The sequence below is a fragment of the Tachysurus vachellii genome, chromosome 10, assembly GCF_030014155.1.
Source record: "Tachysurus vachellii isolate PV-2020 chromosome 10, HZAU_Pvac_v1, whole genome shotgun sequence".
NCBI lineage: Eukaryota > Metazoa > Chordata > Actinopteri > Siluriformes > Bagridae > Tachysurus > Tachysurus vachellii.
Genome location: NC_083469.1, coordinates 10,946,848 through 10,967,036, shown reverse-complemented (window position 1 = coordinate 10,967,036; position 20,189 = coordinate 10,946,848). Strand labels below are relative to the sequence as shown.

Sequence of the window (20,189 nt, the reverse complement as noted above, 5' to 3'; positions counted from 1 at the left end):
TATCTTTAGCATTTTCTTTGTTTATATACACAAACAAGCGCATGCGCAGAGTTCTGTCTTGTTGCTGGGGCAACGGGACGCTCGAGGCTCAGCGATAGAGGGTTTAGCTAATTCAGCTAAGCTAAGCTGAGCTAAGCTAAGCTAAGCTAAGCCAGCAACAGTTGATTTGTGGGCCTGAACAAAATTCGCTTTAGGGTTAAATGGAAGTTACATTATCTATGGATCCTTTTTTTCTTGCATGGAGCTATTTTAGAAGAAGGAAGTACCAGAAATGTTCGGATCTTTGCACAAAGGTGCTGGAGGAAAATCCGTACGACCAGGTGAGTCTGTTTATTCGGATATAGCAGGGCTGTTATCTCTAGCTAGCTCTGCTCGAAAATAATCCTCTTAAACTGGACTGCAGATAAAATAACAATAAATCACAGGCATCTTACAGACAGTAATGATCGTAGGTTTTAGCTGTTACTCGTGTTCTGTTTCTGTTAAAGAATCTAAGTTCACTTGTTAGGTAGATAAGCAAGGTAAGAGTACATGGTTTGTTTTATTTTACTCAACCGTCATAACACTCCAGCTAGCCAGGACACTGTGTAAGGCACACTAGCTTGGGCTGACCAGCAAAACACAAACCGAGGTGGTCAAAGCGATTAACCACGTACAACTACCTTAATAAATAAATAAATAAATGAAATAATTGCCTTACATATGTGTTATTTTCTTACCTGCCTACAATGTAGCAGAATCTTTACTTCTACCAGCATTTGCCAGCTTGACCTGTCTGGTCAGTGTAAGTGTAGCTGAAGGCAGGTCAGACTTGTTTTTTAACAAGACATGTATGCAGGAAATTAATTTGCACGTTAATTATTTTCAGGGTGGTTTTGCTTTTTGAAAACAATTTTCAAGCATTAGATGGTATTTGCTTCTAACTTAAATGTTTATCACTCTCCACCTCGACTTTCTGCCAAGGAACCTCAAACGTCACTCCATATTTCTGAGGTAACAGCTCGTCTGTTTAATCCCTGCTCCCTGTTGTCCAGTGACACCCACTTCACCCTTCGAGTTATACCTGCACCTATACCTCAGTGTTAGATAATGTATAGTCCCACCTAATGCTCCTTTATTCATAGCGTCAATATCTGTCATATGTCACAGTTCTGTGTTTTTCACTGCTTTTGCTCAAGTAAAATGAATTATTTTCTGACTAAGATTAGACAGGGCACCATTTCACTTCACTGACAAACAGCCTTCATATTGTGCCAGTGTGCAATAAAAGGGAACAAAATATTTCCCTTATTATTGTTCCCATTTATCGCACACTGCAACAATAATAAGGGAAATATTTTGTTAAAAAATACGTTGATATAGTTTGTTAAAATAGTTCTTCTGGTACCTTGAAGGCAGCTTGGAGCCTGAAGACAAGGGCCCTGACTGAGATGGTGTATGTTGATGAAGTGGATGTTGACCAGGAGGGCATTGCAGAAATAATGTTGGATGAAAGTGCCATTGCACAAGTAGCACGTAAGTGCCATTGCACAAGTAGCACGTAAGTGCCATAAAGCTGCCACCTTATTTATTTATGAATGACAACTCCAGCATCCAGCCTAATTTTAGGGTGTGTTAATATTTGATCCTGGAGAAACGTTGTCTCATTTCACTATGTACTGCAACAGCTATATATGGTTGAAATGACAATAAAAGCTTCTTGACTTGACTTGACTTGACTTGATTTAAAACAAATCAAACTACTTCTGTTTTTTGTTAGGACCAGGAACATCACTGAGGCTCCCTGGAACAAGCCATGGTGGAGGGCCTACTCCAGCTGTCAGGTTCCTAAAATGCATTAATTTAACTTGGAATAGTCACATTATTTGTAAGCACACCTAACCAAACGTTCATTATCAAAAAAGGTGAAGGATAATGAATTAAGTCAGGGGCCCCGCTCAGTAATAGAAGTTTGTAATAAAACGTTTGTCTGTGTTTTCGGCCATTGTTAAAAAATACATAATCATAGTTCTCCTCACTTGAAGAGCTGTAGGTCCAATAGTTTCAAATATTGGTCTAGTAGATAAGGTCCCATGCTTTCACCAGTGTGGCCCAGGTTCAGGTTCTAGCAAGGGACCAACCTACCCACCATCCATGCACTCTCAATGCCAGTCCCAAGCCTGGATAAGAATTGGAGGGTTGCATCAGGAAGGAAATCTGTATCAAATATGTGGATCAATTATTCCCCTTGGCAACCCCTAATAGGAGAAATTTAGAAAAATGTTTTCTGCCTCTGGTGTTTTGTTAGGCCAGTAACCCAGTCAGGACGCCCCATTACTGGATTTGTAAGGCCCAGCACTCAGTCTGGCAGACCAGGGACAATGGAGCAAGCTATCAGAACACCTCGAACTGCAAACACTGCCCGTCCAGTCACTAGTGCTTCTGGGAGATTTGTCCGATTGGGCACGGTAAGGCTAAAAAAAAAGGTTTGCATATTCAGTGATAATCTCATGTTCACGTTTATATTCTGCTTCAATTGTACTATTTAAAACTATTTAGTTTTATGTGTTTTAAGGTTGTGACCATCTGTTTTATAAATCTTTCACAGGCTTCTATGTTAACACATCCGGATGGACCATTTATTAACTTGTCCAGGTTGAATTTGGCAAAGTATGCACAGAAACCAAATTTATCCAAGGTATTCCAGCTACAAATCACAAGTCTTTAATGGATTTAGAAGTTAAATAATAATTCTCCAGTCTCAAAAGTCAGTTGTGGTTTCAAATCTCTTTCTTTCTCTTACTCTTATGGCAGACCTTATTTGAATACATCTTTCATCATGAGAATGATGTCAAAAATGTAAGTAAACCTTTTTTAAACCTTTTGTTTATACTAAATAGATACAATATCTGGCTTCACTCCTGTATCCTTCACTCTTTTCATACTGATAGATTTTGTGTGATAGGTGAGATTCATTTAATGGGTAGAAATTCCATTGTGGGGTAAACTGGGAGATGAGCAATAAAGCATATATTTGTTTGCAGTCCATGGGTTAACAGTTTTCGTTGTGGAACATTTCAGGCTTTGGACCTAGCTGCACTTGCTACAGAGCATGCACAGTTCAAGGACTGGTGGTGGAAAGTTCAACTTGGGAAATGTTATTATAGGTGCCAAAACACTATTGTAACAACTTATTGATAGAGATGACACATTTGAAATGTGTCCCATTAATTGCATTGCAAAGATAACAGATTTCCCTTGATACTTCAATGCTACATGCTAACTGTAATTATTGACTGGTTAGATGATTGGAGTTTGTATTTCTAGACTTGGATTGTATCGTGAAGCTGAGAAACAATTCAGATCAGCCCTCAATCATCAAGAGTTTGTAGACACTTACCTCTACCTTGCAAAGGTAAAAACTTAATTCCATTTAACTTATTTATACTGCACACACAAAGTAATGAAAATGTTAAACAAGAAACCGATGCAGTTTCTTTCTTTGTGCACAGGTATATCAGCGAATGGATCAACCCATAACTGCACTGAACCTCTTTAAACAAGGCCTGGACCATTTCCCAGGAGAAGTGACTTTGTTGACTGGGATTGCTCGCATTCATGAGGCATGAATAACTGTCATATTCTGAGAGACAAATATTCAGATGTCATTTTGAGATACAGCTACATTTATTTAGACATATTGTATTATAATGAAACTAGCCAAGGGTATTAACTGAAACTTTGGTCACTTTAGGAGATGAACAACATCACTTCTGCTACAGAGTATTATAAAGATGTCTTAAAGCAGGACAACACACACGTAGAGGCCATTGCCTGCATAGGAAGCAACCATTTCTATACAGACCAGCCAGAGATTGCCTTGCGTTTCTACAGGTTACGTTCCTTATGAAGGAGGAAGAGTGTTATTGAATATGGGAATTTATATTAATATGTAATGTTACTGTATCTACTTCACTTTCTTTTCCTTCCCTTTTTGTCTCAGGCGGTTGCTTCAGATGGGTGTGTATAACTGCCAACTCTACAATAATCTGGGCCTGTGCTGCTTTTATGCTCAGCAGTATGACATGACACTGTCCTCATTTGAAAGGTCTTTAACCCTGGTTTCCAGTGATGAGGAACAGGCCGATATCTGGTACAATATTGGCCATGTTGCAGTGGTACGTCTGACTCACGAAGCTCATATGAAGCCAGTTGTTAAAATTATGGAAAATGAATCTTTTAATCTTTTTTTTTTTAAGATCTTTAAGTTTTTTGTTCTGTTCTTTTCACTCAGGGTATTGGTGACTTGACTCTAGCTTATCAGTGCTTTAAGCTAGCTTTGGCATTTAACAATGATCATGCTGAAGCTTACAACAACTTAGCAGTGCTGGAGCTACGCAAAGGCCACATTGAGCAGGTAAGGCACATTTATCAGCACTATTAACCCCATGAATTTATTTTCTTAAGCAACTGTAACTGACAGCCATATAAAAACATTAAATGGCTGTAGGAGTGATCATAAACCTAGAAAATACTGGAGAAATTATTTTAAATATATTATAAAAGGTCATTTTGTGTGTATGTGCCACACCAGGTAATTATTAATTACATATAAAAAAATTAAAATTTGCAAAACTTTATATGCCACACTTTTATTTAATTCTTATCTGATTGGTCAAAAGATACTTTAGCATTTCTTTAGTACCAACATACACAGGGATTGTTTTTCATGCCATAAAACTGACTAACATATAATTTTCATGAATGTTTTCTGTTAATAAAAAACATTTATTTAACAAATAAAGGTAAATCTGTCATTTTAAGAGTTCTATAAGAAACAAACTTTAAGAAAGTCTTTAATATTTAGGGCTGAACACATTCTCAGAAAGCAAATTTCATTTATGGTTTATCGAGCCACATCACAAAACTTTGTAATTTATTATTAACCTATAAAAGCATGCCATAAGTGAGCAAGTGGTTAAGGATCTGAGTTGGTGATCTGGGTTCAAGCCCCAGCACAGCCAAGCAGCCACTGTTGGGCCCTTGTGCAAGGTCCTTAACCCTCTCTGCTCCAGGGGTGCTGCAACACTGCTGACCCTGTGCTCTGACCCCAAATTCCAGAGCTGGGATATGCAAAGAAAGAATTTTACTGTGGCAAAATAAAGGTTTCTTCATATAGTATTTTATTACTTACTTGGCCAGTGTGGAATTAGCTGTAAACATTGCCAAATATAATTCATTATATTTATTTATTTTTTATTTTTTTGTGTGTGTGTAAAAAAACTGAAAGAAGTATGCATTCTGAGGTTGAACGCTTGTTGGCAATGTTAGTTCATGTGCATAGATTAATTATCAGAGTTGGCTTGCAGCATGACAGTGAGTTCAGTCTCCAAGTTCAATGAGAAATAGACTTGTTATGCATGCTATACTATTTTAAGGTGCTTCCTCAGTAGGCACTATTATAATCTTTCCACCAAGGAATGTGCACATGGAGAAAAGAATATTACCTTTTTGTAATGAGATTATAAGGGAACAGTGATTTCACAAAAACTGGTTACATGCAGTAATGTATATTCAGACATAAGGCTACCTTTATTCTCCGAAATGAATAGGTCATATAGTTAAATATAATTAATTCCACTGAAACCAGTTCACATTAGGGATATGAGGGTGTAGGAGCCAATGTTGTAAATGTGTTTTGGGCTGTCACCAGGTGGGGGCAGTGTGTGCACAGAGGGTACCCTGGAAACAGGTGTTTCTTACAGGTAGAGGAAGTTGGCTTTGTGGAAGACGTACAGTTTTTTACCACACAGAAACTATAAGAGCAACACACTGGATATCAACTTTCTTTCTTCAAGGATTGTAAATATATGCTTGCATAATGTTCAATAAAGTAGTCAAGTTAAAATCTACTACAAAGGCCTTTTGGTTTTATCCAAGCCATCAGCAGCTATAAGAGCTGCTGGAACAGAGGGAGCAAAACATTCCGCAATGATTATATGAAATAATTAACATATTTGTTTAAATGACAGTGATCATGTTTTTGTTGCAGGCAAAAGCCTTTTTGCAAACAGCTGCTTCTCTCGCTCCCCATATGTATGAACCACATTTCAACTTTGCTGTACTGTCAGATAAGGTATGCACTATTCAACTTTTTTTTTTCTTGCAGCATTTTTTTTTACCCATGATGTTAGCTGATTTTGGACACATCTGTATGTCACAGCATTCTGTTATTCATGTTCTTACACTAACACAATGACATGTAAACATATAGTCACTGCCTAGGTTAATAGCTACTGTATACCTGCTTGTTCATACAATTATCCAATCAGCCGGTTAAGTACTCAAACTGCAGAAAGCCAAACTGTTTACAATTTACAACTGCGGTGAAAAGCATCTCTGAATGGCAAACTTTAAGTAGATACAGTTCAAGACACATTTTGGTCCCACTCCTGTCATGGAAGAACAGGAAACAGTTGTGGGTGAACATCTGAGGCAATCAGCAATTTCTAAAATACTCAAAAAGCCCATTTGGCACCAATAACCATGTTACAGTTATGCTTGTTTTTCCCATGTCTGAAGCTTTCAATCTGTATCTGATGAATTTTTGCTTTTCGCTGACATCCAGTTTATATCATGTATGTATTTGTGTTTTTTATTTGAAAGGTGGGTGATCTTCAGAGCAGTTACATGGCTGCCCAGAAGTCAGAAGATGCTTTTCCTGAACATGTGGACTCACAACAGCTCCTGAAGACTCTCAGACAGCACTTTGCTGTGCTCTGAATCTTTCTCGCAATATTCACATATTATGTTACAGGCACAGTAATGCAGCCTATAAAATATTTTAAAGCTTTTATAGAAATAAAAATGTCTAACCACATTTCATCTTTTTCTAGATAGAAAAGAGATTTGGATAAATTAAGTATTTTAATATCTATGATAAATCACAGCAAATAATTGCATTTTTAAAATTATTTTTTGAAAATGTAAAATTGTCTACATTTTTAGCATTAAAAAGGCATACATGCTATGTAAAATAGTATGTGCTATGTAAAATATTTTATTCATTTCATTGTCAAGTTTTTGAACATGAAAATTATGAGCAATGATTCTGTTGTATTCAAATATTTTATTATTAGTAGTATTATTATTAATTTAAAAACCCTTCCTTTCTATGAACAACTACTGGGCTTTATACCACATTCTTAGCAGATCCTACATTTAAATATCATTGTGAATAGACACATGAAAAAATGGCAGCATGATTTTAAAGTGTAAATTACTTGTAGCATAAAAAGAAAAATTAGTAGAAGAGAGCAGATTTTTTTCTTTTCTTTCAGCAAGCACAATCGATTTAGTCAAAGATAATATCCTTGGAAATTTGATTCTTAATTTGCTTTAAGGTTTCTAACAGATAACTAACTACTCAACAGCATTTCTTTCTGTTTTAGAGGAAATAACATCAGATCAGTCCTATATAGTCCTACTGCCCTCAGGTAACAAAATATCCACTATAATTGCAGTCATTTTACAATAAATGAATTATTAATTTTCAAATTACTATTATGCCATGAATTCTTTCACTGTTTTTGTCAAGAAGAATATAAAAGCAACAGTTTACATCCATCTATTTCCCAAAAGCACAAAGTTCTAGTATATTTAAGTGTAACAGAGTTCAGTATGAGTGAGTAAGAGGGAGAGAATAAAGGAAGAGCTTACTTAAAAAAAAATCAGACTATTGTTTTGACTTTAATGAATTATAACTATTGAGTAAAAATAAACATTCATGATTAATTAAGAATTCTAGAGTGTTTTATCTAATTCCTTCTCACAGATCCATTTTAGTGGGTGTGAACATGGTGCATCATTCCAGGCCTTCATTGGCTTATTTGTGGGATACACAGCTGCACAATCCTCTATAGACCTGTCATCATTTGGCTCCCCGTCCATCCAGTAGCTATAAAAGACATGCAATTGTTATCCTTTTACCATACTATAATAAAATAAGCTCATAGTTATCATATTCTGCAGCATCAAATGATAGAAAATTGGGTACCCTTCTTTCAGTGTGGTCCCATTCAGCCATTTCCAGATCCCTTCTGTATGGTCATCTTTGAGGCCGATCCAAAATCCGTTGTAATAATTAAATGGTAGGTTGTACCGAAGTGCTTTTAAACTCTCTACTATGAACTCCTATGCAAGAGAGTAGATTTTGAAAGTTAATATTGTTTCTATCTCTATCTAGTGACCTTTTCCAACCTCTGACTAGGGAAAAAAACAGAAAAGAAAATTGCCACTCAACTTGGAATTCCTACTTATAAAATCAGGACATCGCCTCTACTGACATTACCATTAATAAAAGAAGAAAATAAATCTTCTTACTTTCTACCTTTGAGTTAAGATGAATGCAACATTATGTACAGCTTGAAAAGCAGTTTACTCTATACACATAAATATATTCATTTTTCACTCCCTTACATTCTGATTTTGCAATAGGTAAGGAGTTATATCTCAGCAAAAAAATAGGGTGCTTTAAAATATAAAATCTACTCAAAGAAGAAATAATTGCCCTAGATAGTATGTCTTATAATATCAGTGTCAGTGATTATTCACGTTGGATAAATCTATTCTATCTTAAATACCACACCGTCTTATAATATTTAAAAGAATGTTTCCAGTATTCTTTCACAGTTCTAAAACAGCGCCTGCTCTCAAAAATGTCTCGCTTGTCTCATGACAACTAAAATATATATATAACTGATAACTAATAATTCTTCAAAGATGATTATTTTATCTCAATATTACTGACTGATAATTTGTTGGGATTTAAGAAGAGGCATAAATGCTAGGTTTTGTATACATGCTAATAAATGTCTTGCAGAGGGCATTCAAAGTCAGAGACTAACAATAGTACAACTTTCATTTAAAAAAGACCTCAAAACAGCACATTTAGCCGAGATACGATGCTACATGTATCATTCTGTACAAACATAGACATAACATTAAAACAAACTATAGAAAGGTTTCTGGAAACCTGACATCAACCTGTCCTTGAATATCCCATTTTATATTATTGGCATTAATATGGACTCCGTTCTCCCTTTGCTGTTATAATAACTTTCACTGTTTTGGGAAGGCCTTTTATGTTAGCTGATTGAACTCCCCTTCAGCCACTGCATGCAACTTTGGGAGTAACAACAAACAATTAACTGTCCTTTTCCTCGTACATTGTTAATAAGGCATTCTCATATCCGTATCTCTTTAAAATATCAGAAGGATTTGTCCAGTTTATTCACCCAGGACACTCAAGTATTTGTTCAACTATCTACCTCTGAGAGCAATTCATGCATTTTGGATCATCTCCAAAATGCATCCGCACAACTTATAACCTTTCATAGTTTCCCACACAACCCCATTGCTCTGGTCCATCCTCTGGCTTTCAGTGGTTCCACGCATCAGATTTAAACCATTGATGCTTGCCTACAAAGCCAAAACCAGACCAGAACCTTTTTACATCAAAGCTCTTATCACTACCTGCACTGCACCATGCTCTGTCCAAGTTTTTTCACCTCAATCTACAATCTACTGTACAAACAATCTACTGTGGAGAAAAGCATGTAAAATAAAGGTATATTTCTGACCTGTTTCTCCTTTGAATCTATGACGACTAAGTCAGCTCCTTTTTTCTTGCAGTCATCCCTGCCTCCATCCCAGCCTTTGCGTGGAGTTGTTGAAGACACAGCAAAGTAAAAACATGTGCTGTTCATCAGTACCCAGTTAGGCAAGCACTTGCCACAGTTTCCTTCTGTTAAAATTTGAATAGAAAAATATCTAAGAAAAATACATCGAGTTGAAATGTCAAAAGAAAATATATGGATGAATATCACAGCTAACAAGTTTCCTGCTGTTTGTGATTGCATGCTTTTATGATTCAATGTATAGAATATTGAAAGATCAAGAAAAAAAATACTGGAGCTATTGATGAAAACAAAACTTACCAAGATTTAAAATTTGAGATTGCAGTTTTTTTTTGTCTTCCTCTAATTTTTGTTTTTGTGAGTTTAGGTCATTCTTCAGTCTTGTCTCTCTGTTCAAATTTATCTGCATGGTTGTGATCTTTCTTACATCTTCATCATGTTTGTTTTTAAGTGCGTTTTTGGACTCTGTCAGGCTTCTGTGGTCTGCCTGTAGCTGAGTGAGCTGAGAGCTGATAATTGATGAGTTCAGAGACAGGATGCCATGTTTGTCATTCACTCTGTTAACTGAGGAATTAACAAGTTAGAGCTCTGTCTGAAGTCTGAGTTATGGTTATAACTTTTGTACTGTCTTTTTTTGCCTTTTACAATAGACGTATTTTTTCAATATACAGTATACTCACTGTGAACACTCAGTCCTATTACAACAAAAAGAAATACAGCACATAGGGCCCCCAGAAGCATTGCTGGCAGTCGATAAGACCTAGAGCTCAGTTCATCTCTGACAGTAAACCTGGACACTAATCAAGAAAAATCAAATCTACAGTCAGCACAATGTGCAAAGACAATGTTAGGCTATTAATGACTGATTTGATTGCTACTCTTATTTGTCCTGGGAACGGCTGGCAAAAAGTCAAGTTTCATGTCACACATGGCATTTTATCTACTCTACTTATGTTAGTGTTAAATTTGCACATTTTGTCAATTTGATTCTTTGAGATTTAAAACAATTTAAATTCACTGAAATGTCAGTAAAGTGTAAAGTGGTTTCTTCAAGCTAGGAAAAAACATATGCAATTTTTATCGTCTGCTATTATTATATGAAAACAGCATATGGATGAGATATATTTTTATATATTTCTTTATTTATGCGAACCAAAGCAATTTATATTTCCTGTATATTCAGAATTTATGAAAACTGTAGACTTTCCCACTGCTAATGTCACAATAAAAGGTGAAAGGGTTTGTTTTATAAATAGTTAAAATGGCCATCAAATCGATCAGAAAAGCTAAAAAATCAACTGTTAAACCCATTTATCTCTAACATTTTGTTAAACATGCTAAATAACAAATTAAATCTACATCTTGTCATCTTGATGATATAAAAAATTGCTTACTGTTTGAATATAGAGGATTATCATCTCCAGTCAAATCGCCTTGATCCTCTAATTCACTATATGTGTCTTTTCCATGGTTTTCAGAGTTTATCATAATTACTACTTTTTCACAATAAACCTAGAAACAGTGGATTTTATGTTAGTGGTCTTTACTCTTTACTTTGTGCAGCAGAAACTGTTTGTTCTGACAGTGTCACTGAACTTATTTACTGTTCATTGTGGGTGGACCTTAAGTTTTTGCAGAGATGATTCACGTTTGTTGTGTTGAAGTAAATTCCATGAGTTCATGCGTTTTCTGTTGTTCAAGAAATATTTCAATAAAATAAAGTTATTGTTTAGTATATAATTTAATAGTCATACAAAGTCATTATGTAACCTAGATAGAATTGCAGTACATTTTCACTAAGAAAAAAGATCTAAAAATCCATAATATCAGCCCATCAAATAAATAGCTTGATGTGGTCAGGTAACGGAACACTTGGCATTGAGTGAGTGTTTGTAAGTCTGTTATATAGAGCTGTGTGTGACTGGTGACTTTTGTTCATGATTATAAGTCTGTAAGCTGTGAATGGTACAAAGCTTGTGGGTTTTGGGACGTGTAGTCTATGGTCGCCATGTTTGTAGGCCAAGGTACTTTCTGGGAAACATAGTTTGTTAAGGATACCGGCATTGATCTGACAGCACAATAACTGTATAAACATTTTATACAGTGTTTCAAAGTTCCCAATACAAAAACCTGGACAAACAGTGTAGCATTTCTTGGCAACAGTCATTTTAATCATTACAATTTGATTTTCTTCCTTAAAAATAGTAAAGTACACTTCTTTATTGTCATTATGAGGATATGCAATATACAGAATAAAGTCAGATAATAATGCTTCCTGTGGAACATACATCCAAGGTACAACATATATAACATCCACATTTTTTTTAACAGATTAGATAGAGAATCTGAGAGAATTATGGAGTTAGTGAAAAAAAAGGAAGTGCTTATTTTAAAATAGATCTGAATATTGTTAAATTATATATTGTTGTATTGATTATTCATTGTTGATGCTATTTTGTTGATTTATCTTTGATGAATTATAACTGTCACTATAGAACAAAAACATGATTCTAGAGTGTTTTATCTATTTCCATCTCACAGATCCATTTTTGTGGGAGTGAACATGGTAGATCATTCCAGGTCTTCATTGGATTTGTGGTGGAATACACAACTGCACAGTCCTCTAAAGCCTTGTCATCATTTGGCTCCCCATCCATCCAGTAGCTATAAAAATATGACTGTCATTATTGGTTACACACGTATATAAATATACATATTTGTATGTAATACAGTATATACATATATATGAGAGGGAGAGCCATAAATGAATTGGGTACCCTTCCGTCAGTGTGGTCTCATTCAGCCATTTCCAGATCCCTTCTGTATGGTCATCTTTCAGTCCGATCCAAAATCCATTTCTATAACTAAATCGTATTTGGTACTGATGTAAACGCTCTGATATAAACTCCTATGCAGAAAAGTGGATGTTAAAAGTTGATACTGTTATTAGCTCCGGTGACTCTTTATTGTGTTTTGGGAGAATCTGTATTTGATATGTTTGCTATGTGCTATTAAATGACTTGTACAATGAACAAACAAACAACAGGAAACTAACAAGAGAACAGCTGCAGTACAAGAAGAACAAAGTTTCTCATTATAACCATGTTGAAGCCAAACAAACATTCATGATCAAATCTAAAGATTTTCTGTGTATTTTAAGTGAATTGTTGGTTTTGTTATATATAAATACTTGAGTGAATTGTTGGTGAAAGTGTTTTTCTGAGTCTATAGATAAAATTGAAATAAAAATCTAGTATGATTGATTTCAAAACAGAATTTGAAACAATTTGCTGTGGAGAAAAGCATGTAAAATAAAGCTGCAGGTTTATTTCTGACCTGTTTCTCCTTTGAATCTATGACGACTAAGTCAGCTCCTTTTTGCTTGCAGTCATCCCTGCTTGCATCCCAGGTTTTGCCTGTCCTCACAGACACAGCAAAGTAAAAACATGTGCTGTTCATCAGTACCCAGTTAGGCAAGCACCTGCCACAATTATCTTCTGTTGAAAAAAAAGAAAAATACATTTAACCTCAAGTAAAAAAAATCAATAAATGTGAAAGTAAAGATAATTCTGCTGACATCATCTGCTGTGTGAATGTATTGTGTCTGTATGTGAAGGTGTGTGTGGAATTCTGGAGGATATAATCACTTAATGATTAAAAAAAAAAAAACGCTTCAGATTTTGCAATTATTTTTGTCATTGTAATTACATTTATTACATTAAAATACTTACCAAGATTTGAAATTTGAGATTGCAGTTTTCTTTTGTCTTCCTCTAATTTTTGTTTTTGTGACTTTAGGTCATTCAAATTTATCTCCAGGGATGTGATCTTTTTCACATCTTCATCATGTTTCTTTTGAAGTGCATTATTGGACTCAGTCAGGTTTCTGTGGTCTGACTGTAGCTGAGCGAGCTGAGAGCTGATAATTGATGAGTTCAGAGACAGGATGCCATGTTTGTCATTCACTCTGTTAACTGAGGAATTAACAAGTTAGAGCTCTGTCTGAAGTCTGAGTTATGGTTATAACTTTTGTACTTTCTTTTGTTGCCTTTTACAATAGACCATTTCAATATATACTCACTGCGAAAACCCAGTCCAATTACAACAAAAAGAAATACAGCACATAGGGCCCCCAGAAGCATTGCTGGCAGTCGATAAGACCTAGAGCTCAGTTCATTTCTGACAGTAAACCTGGAAACTAAAAAAAAGTCAATCAAGAAAAAAATTCAATCAAATTTACAGTTAGAACAGTATAGAGAGTTACTGCTCTTAGGCTATTAATGACTACTGAATTGACTATGGCTTAATTCTGGCAAAATGGACAAAAAATCTCCCCTTTGTCTAAAACAATGTAAAAGTATTTATCAATTCGATTGTGAGTGCGATCAGTGCGATTTATTTCCTCTATTCACAGTGGCCCTGGAAAGCATTCACCTCCTCCCAAAGCTTTTTTTCTCTATTGCAACATAAAATTTAAGCTTATCAGCATTTCTTTGCAGAAGTAAAATTATGTCCTAATAATTCTCTGATTATTAAAAATAAAATTCTAAAAACTGTGCTCACCCTTTCCATGTCAGTTACTGTACGTGTCAGATTCAGATATGTCGCTATGAGCATTTCACATTTAGATTTTCTTCTATTATTTAATGCAAATAATAGAAGAAAATCTAAATGTGAAATGCTCATCTTCTTTTTTAGAAAATTTTCTTGTTTTCAAAAGCTTGTTTTCAGAAGCTATTTCTTTGTTTGTGCTCTGTGCTTTGGATCATTGTCTATTGGAGGTTCCTGTATTTTTCTTTTACTTTAGACCAAATTGCACAACCTTAATTGCATCAGGCCACAAAAAAAAATCTTCGACTGAACCATTCATGCAACTGCAACCAGCCATTTCCAATACAGCAATGTATGGAAGGGCATGAGTTCAAATTCCAGATCCACCAAGCTGTCACTGCTGGGTCCCTGAGCTAGACAGCCCTGAGCAGCCCATAATTGCTCAGTTGTATTAATTGAAATTAATTGTAAGTCACTCTTTAACAGGGTGTCTGCTGAATAGCAGAAATGTAAACTCATTCAATAAGACTTAGCAATATGTGAATTCCATCCCTTTACTTGTGTCATGTATGTTGTATCTGTTTGTTTGTATGCACTTTATCTAAGAGCATGCTACTGTAGCACAAAAATGTAATTGTTCCTCATGTTGTCAGGATTCTGAAAACATTTGCCCATAAAGGTAACCTGAAACTCAGAAGTAGCTGCCTTCTGGAAACTCTCCTACAAAGACTGGATCTGTGAGAAACTGATGATACAGAACCAGTGAGATATTTAGGTTAAATAATTCTGAGGATCTAAATAATATTTTATTTACAATACTAGGTTGCTGGTGAGTATTATCTGAAGGCACTATATACAGACACTCTACAGTTTATATTGTATGTAATTCATGACTACTTATATACAATAAAATATTATGGTTTATTTTACTGATAGTATGTTGAACAATTTTCTGTCATTAGTACTATTAACTTATCTGTGAACCTGTTAACTTTTGGAAAAGTTTATAAATCTTGCTAACTAATCAACTGAATTATTACATCTCATAATGATTGCTGAACAAATATTTACTTACTCTTTACATATAGAGGATGAACATCCACATTATCTTGAAACTCTGATCCATTGTACATCTCATTTTCCTGGTCTTCAGTGTTCATCATAATTGCCACTTTTTAAAGATTTTTTTTCTTTTTAAAGAAGCTGTGATTTATATGTCAGTGGTCTTTACTCTTTACTTTGTGCATTCCAAACTGTGTCTCCTGACAGTGTCACTGAACATATTTACCCCTGATTATGGGTGGACTTACAGTTTTTGCAGAGATGATTCATGTTCGGGTGATGGGGAAGTAAACAGCATGGCATTTCCTGTCAATCAAAATAAAGAAGAACTACATGAAAATGGTTTAAAATACAAATTTTATAAATGCCAAACTTTAGCATGTAAACAAACTTTTTGAAAAAGAGGCAAACAACAAACTACTACTAATAGAATTTAGGTTTCTGTAGTTCTTGCAGTCATGGGACTTCATAATACACAATAGTTTTATACTTCTGCAGTATATTTAGAAACAAGAATGGCTCGATACTGTCTTCATTTTCTCTATATAATTCTTTGTATAAACTATTCTAAAAGTACTTCAAATTAAATTAAATGTATAAAGGTTTCCTGTTTGTTTCTCTGCTGCCTTAGAATGAACTCGGTTTTGAAATTTTATCGTATGACTATTATCTTACAATTTCATCTTACAAGCCTAATATTAACAAAACAACCTTCAATTTACAATTAACAAGCTAATAGTATAAAGTGAACATGACACACAATGAATCAACTCCCAACATAAACAATTGGTTAAAAAAATATATTCTGAAAACATTTTAAATCATTTGATTTTGTCTCTTAAATATATGTGAATAAAATAGTATAAATAATGGTACAATTTACATTAAATGTTTAAAAATAAATAAATCTTGCATTAAATTAGAACATTTTTATTCGTAACAAATTGGAGACCTCATGTTTATTTGCACTAAGAGTGTCATTAAACTTCCTGGCAGGTGATTGTGATTGTGATAGAACATGGCTGTTGCAATGCTGGTGATAGAAACAGAATAAATATATAAATGGGTCTATAAGGAGATTTTCTGCTGAACATGCTAAACACATGATTTAAAACAGTTCCATTTTGCATTTTTTTCTGAGCAGAAACACCAACGTAGTTATCTTATGACCATGACCTCACATTTGCTAACTATATCTCATGCTCATCTTCTGGCCATTCTGTTCAACTCAAGTAGCCCTGGCAGCCCCAGCACTGCCCCACTCAGCTGTAGAACCACAATTAAATAAAAATCCTTTGATTCATGACTTTTCTTTCTTTCAGAAAGAAGTTGTGAACAGCTCAGTGGGGACTGGGTATCAGAGACTTTAGAAGGGTGTGTAACATGTCACAGGTGACAAGTCTTTACATTTATATGGATATAATATGATTATCCAACTTTCAGGTCCAAGAGATGCCCACTTTCCACCATTCTTGTATGGAATTCCTTATTGACCCAGAAGGTATGTAATACTTCCTCGTTGACTTCAAATTTTTCAGTTGATCTTCCAAAATCAGGAAAGATGGCAATTCTGGCATACTAGCTGAGTGCACAACTCTCTCAAAGTAGTGGGCTTATTTTGAGCTTTATTTGATCATATGATGCTTAAGTACTCACTATAGCAGCCCAGTTAGACAATAACAGGAAACAAAAGTTGCTTGCAGCTACAAAAAAGAGTAGAAGATGGAAACCCCTGAGAAGTTATGTTTGTTGTCTTTTCTGAAATGAATAAAAACCTAGATGCAAAACTAGCCATTTGTTGATGAAAGTGCTAAATAACATTTACTGCAAAGGGCTTTTTGAAACTGTTCAACAGATGAACAAATTTCTCTGAACAGGACAGTACTAAAATTATTCTGAGAGGGTTTAGGCAGCTTAATAGGTGCCTCTTACCCTTTGGGTAAGATCTAATTGATAGCACAAAAACAAGGAAACAAGAAACCTAGATTTATATTAGCATGACCTCTATTCTGTATCTCAATACTGTAGAGCTCAGTGTATATCTATGGTAGATACAAATGTTGTTTTTTAACTGGCTTTTCTACCCAAAGTCAGAATGGTGTAATAAAGCCAGCACGACAGGATTATAGCTATTATCAGAATCAGAATCAGAAAGGTCTTTATTGCCAAGTATGTTTTCACATACGAGGAATTTTTCCTAGTACAGGAGCTCCACAGTGTAAACATATAGGCAATGGTAAGAAATGAACACATAAATAATAGACAGCTGTATGTGCAAATTGAAGTAAAGATATGCAAATTCAAATATAGATGTGCAAATTAAAATATAAATGAGTACTTGTAAACAATGTAAGAATAGGGTTTGTTCTGTGTATGTTAGGTGTTCATCAGATGTATGTTAAGTGTTCATCAGATGGATTGCCTGAGGGAAGAAACTGTTCCTATATCTGGTCATTTTGGTGCTCAGGGCTCTGTAGCGTCGGCCAGATGGCAACAGTTCAAAGAGTAAGTGTGCTGGATGTGAGGGGTCCAGAGTGATTTTCTTTGCCCTTTTGCTCACTCTGGAGAAGTACAGGTCTTGGAGAGTGGGGAGAGTTGTGCCAATCATTCGCTCAGCAGTCCGGACTACCCTCTGTAGTCTCCCGAGTTCGGATTGGGTGGCTGAGCTGAACCAAACAGTCACTGAAGTGCAGAGGATGGATTCGATGATAGCAGTGTAGAACTGTTTCAGCAGATCCTGTGGCAGGTTGAACTTCCTCAGCTGGCAAAGGAAGTACAACCTCTGCTGAGCCTTTTTCACAATAGAGTGAATGTGAATGTCCCACTTCAGGTCCTGGGAGATTGTGGTTCCCAGGAATCTGAATGACTCCACTGCTGTGACAATGCTGTCTAGGATGGTGAGTGGGGGGGGGAGAGCAGGGGGGTTTCTCCTGAAGTCCACGATCATCTCCACTGTCTTGAGCGTGTTCAGCTCCAGGTTGTTAAGGCTGCACCAGACAGCCAGCCGTTCAACCTCCAGTCTGTAAGCAGACTCGTCACCGTCCTGGATGAGGCCGATCAGTGTGGTGTCGTCTGCAAACTTCAGGAGCTTGACAGAGGGGTCATTAGAGGTGCAGTCATACGTGTACAGAGAGAAGAGCAGTGGGGAGAGAACACAGTCCTGACGAGCGCCAGTGCTGATGGTTTGGGTGCTAGATTTGAGTTTTCCCAGTCGCACTAGCTGCTGCCTGTCTGTGAGAAAGCTGGTGATCCACTGACAGACAGAGGAGGGCACAGAGAGCTGGGTTAATTTGGGCTGAAGGAGTGATGGGATGATGGCGTTGAAAGCAGAGCTGAAGTCCACAAACAGGATCCTCACATAAGTCCCTGGTCTGTCCAGATGCTGCAGAACATAATGCAGTCCCATATTGACTGCATCATTCACAGACCTGTTTGCTCTGTAGGCAAACTGCAGAGGGTCCAGTAAGGGTCCAGTGATGTCCTTCAGATAAGCCAGAACCAGTCTTTCAAATGATTTCATGACCACAGATGTTAGAGCCACAGGTCTGTAGTCATTTAGTCCGGTAATTTTGGGTTTCTTTGGGACGGGGATGATGGTGGAGCTTTTCAAGCATGAGGGTACTTAACACAGCTCCAGTGACGTGTTGAATATCCGAGTAAAGATGGGGGCCAGTTGATCAGCACAGGTTTTCAGACAGGCTGGTGAAACACTGTCTGGGCCTGGTGCCTTTCTCCTTTTGTTCATCTTGAAGACCTGACACACATCATCTTCACTGACCTGAATTTTAGGTGTGTTGGAGTCAGGGGTTACAGGAGGTGAGAATTGGGCTTTTTCAAACCTACAGTAGAACTCGTTCAGGTCGTCTGCCAGTTGTTGATTCACCACAGTGCTGGGGGATGGTGTCGTGTAGTTGGTGATGGCTTTCAGACCTTTCCACACTGAAGCTGAATCGTTAGAGGCAAACTGAGCCCGTAGCTTTTCAGAATAGTTTCTCTTTGCCACTCTGATCTCCTTTTCCAGTGTGTATTTGGCCTGTTTGTACAAGACTCTATCCCCATCCCTGTGAGCATCCACTTTGGACTGACGGAGCTGGCTGAGTTTTGCAGTGAACCATGGTTTACATTGTTGTAGGTTAAGTGAGTCCTGGAAGGAATGCACAAATCCTCACAGAAACTAATATATGATGTTATAGTCTCTGTGAGCTCGTCCAGGTCTGTGGCAGCATCTTCAAAAACAGACCAGTCAGTGAGCGAGAAACAGGCTTGTAAATCCTGCTCCGCTTCCTTAGTCCATCTTTTTACAGTCCTTAATACGGGTTTAGCTCTTTTTAGTTTCTGCCTGTAGGTCGGTATCAGATGAACTAAGCAGTGATCAGAGAGTCCCAGAGCTGCCCGTGGGACAGAGTGATATGCATCCTTTATTGTAGTGTAGCAGTGATCCAGTGTGTTACTGTCTCTTTTGGGACATGTAACATGCTGTCTGTATTTAGGCAATTCACGTGAAAGAATCGCTTTAATAAAGTCCCCAAGAATTATTACTACAGAGTCCGGGTGTTGTTGCTCACTCTGTGATCAGATCAGCGAGTGTCTGTAGTGCCAAGCTCACGTGCGCTTGCGGTGGAATGTAAACACACCAGAATGAACGAGCAAAACTCCCGCGGCGAATAGAACGGTTTGCAGTTAATGAAGAGCAGGGGCGATTCTAGAATTTTCATCTTAGGGGGGCTCAGCCCCCAGGGTAGGGTTGTATACTACTAACCTTATTGCAATCCACTATTCCATTGTATTCCCTGTATTGCACTGTAAAAAAAAAATGAAAAAACAACTACTGTGATAAGGGCTGAAGTTGAACGCAGCGAAGACGCATTGGATGAGAAACCGAACTGTGTATTGGTCCAG

The 20,189-nt window shown here is 36.6% G+C and overlaps 2 protein-coding genes across 6 annotated transcripts; one reads left to right on the top strand and one right to left on the bottom strand.

Annotated features, from left to right (window-relative positions):
* Positions 1-32: 32 nt before the first annotated feature.
* ttc8 (tetratricopeptide repeat domain 8) lies at positions 33-7,702 on the top strand. Of its 3 annotated transcripts, none has more exons than XM_060879389.1 (14): positions 33-320; positions 1,399-1,515; positions 1,760-1,823; positions 2,288-2,447; positions 2,588-2,677; positions 2,794-2,838; positions 3,061-3,146; positions 3,307-3,394; positions 3,492-3,602; positions 3,734-3,873; positions 3,983-4,157; positions 4,274-4,396; positions 6,032-6,115; positions 6,646-7,702. In XM_060879389.1, exons 1-14 carry the CDS (start codon positions 272-274, stop codon positions 6,760-6,762), a joined length of 1,449 nt encoding a protein of 482 aa, XP_060735372.1. In that variant the 5' UTR covers positions 33-271; the 3' UTR covers positions 6,763-7,702. The 3 variants fall into 3 exon arrangements, with proteins under 3 accessions (XP_060735372.1, XP_060735371.1, XP_060735373.1); XM_060879388.1 differs by having other exon boundaries at positions 1,395-1,515; XM_060879390.1 differs by lacking the exon at positions 33-320 and having other exon boundaries at positions 1,484-1,540.
* Positions 7,703-7,717: 15 nt separating this feature from the next.
* Positions 7,718-15,495, bottom strand: LOC132852288 (CD209 antigen-like protein C). 3 transcript variants are annotated; one of them, XM_060879393.1, is made up of 6 exons: positions 15,304-15,477; positions 10,358-10,474; positions 9,978-10,241; positions 9,621-9,784; positions 8,036-8,172; positions 7,718-7,936 (listed from the first exon to the last, which is right to left on the bottom strand). In XM_060879393.1, exons 1-6 carry the CDS (start codon positions 15,389-15,391, stop codon positions 7,783-7,785), a joined length of 924 nt encoding a protein of 307 aa, XP_060735376.1. In that variant the 5' UTR covers positions 15,392-15,477; the 3' UTR covers positions 7,718-7,782. The 3 variants fall into 3 exon arrangements, with proteins under 3 accessions (XP_060735376.1, XP_060735375.1, XP_060735377.1); XM_060879392.1 differs by lacking the exon at positions 15,304-15,477 and adding an exon at positions 11,072-11,254; XM_060879394.1 differs by lacking the exons at positions 7,718-7,936; positions 8,036-8,172; positions 9,621-9,784; positions 9,978-10,241; positions 10,358-10,474 and adding exons at positions 11,838-12,341; positions 12,455-12,585; positions 13,014-13,174; positions 13,409-13,651; positions 13,759-13,875 and having other exon boundaries at positions 15,304-15,495.
* Between the last annotated feature and the right edge of the window lie 4,694 nt (positions 15,496-20,189).

Coding starts and splice junctions, on each gene's coding strand:
- ttc8 (XM_060879388.1), top strand. CDS start 201: ATGGAAGTTACATTATCTATGGATCCTTTTTTTCTTGCATGGAGCTAT. Junction 2,448..2,587: donor GATTTGTCCGATTGGGCACG/GTAAGGCTAAAA, acceptor AATCTTTCACAG/GCTTCTATGTTAACACATCC. Junction 4,158..4,273: donor ATATTGGCCATGTTGCAGTG/GTACGTCTGACT, acceptor CTTTTCACTCAG/GGTATTGGTGACTTGACTCT.
- LOC132852288 (XM_060879392.1), bottom strand. CDS start 11,165: ATGATAAACTCTGAAAACCATGGAAAAGACACATATAGTGAATTAGAG. Junction 9,785..9,977: donor ATCTCAAATTTTAAATCTTG/GTAAGTTTTGTT, acceptor AAATTTTAACAG/AAGGAAACTGTGGCAAGTGC. Junction 7,937..8,035: donor GGGACCACACTGAAAGAAGG/GTACCCAATTTT, acceptor TGTCTTTTATAG/CTACTGGATGGACGGGGAGC.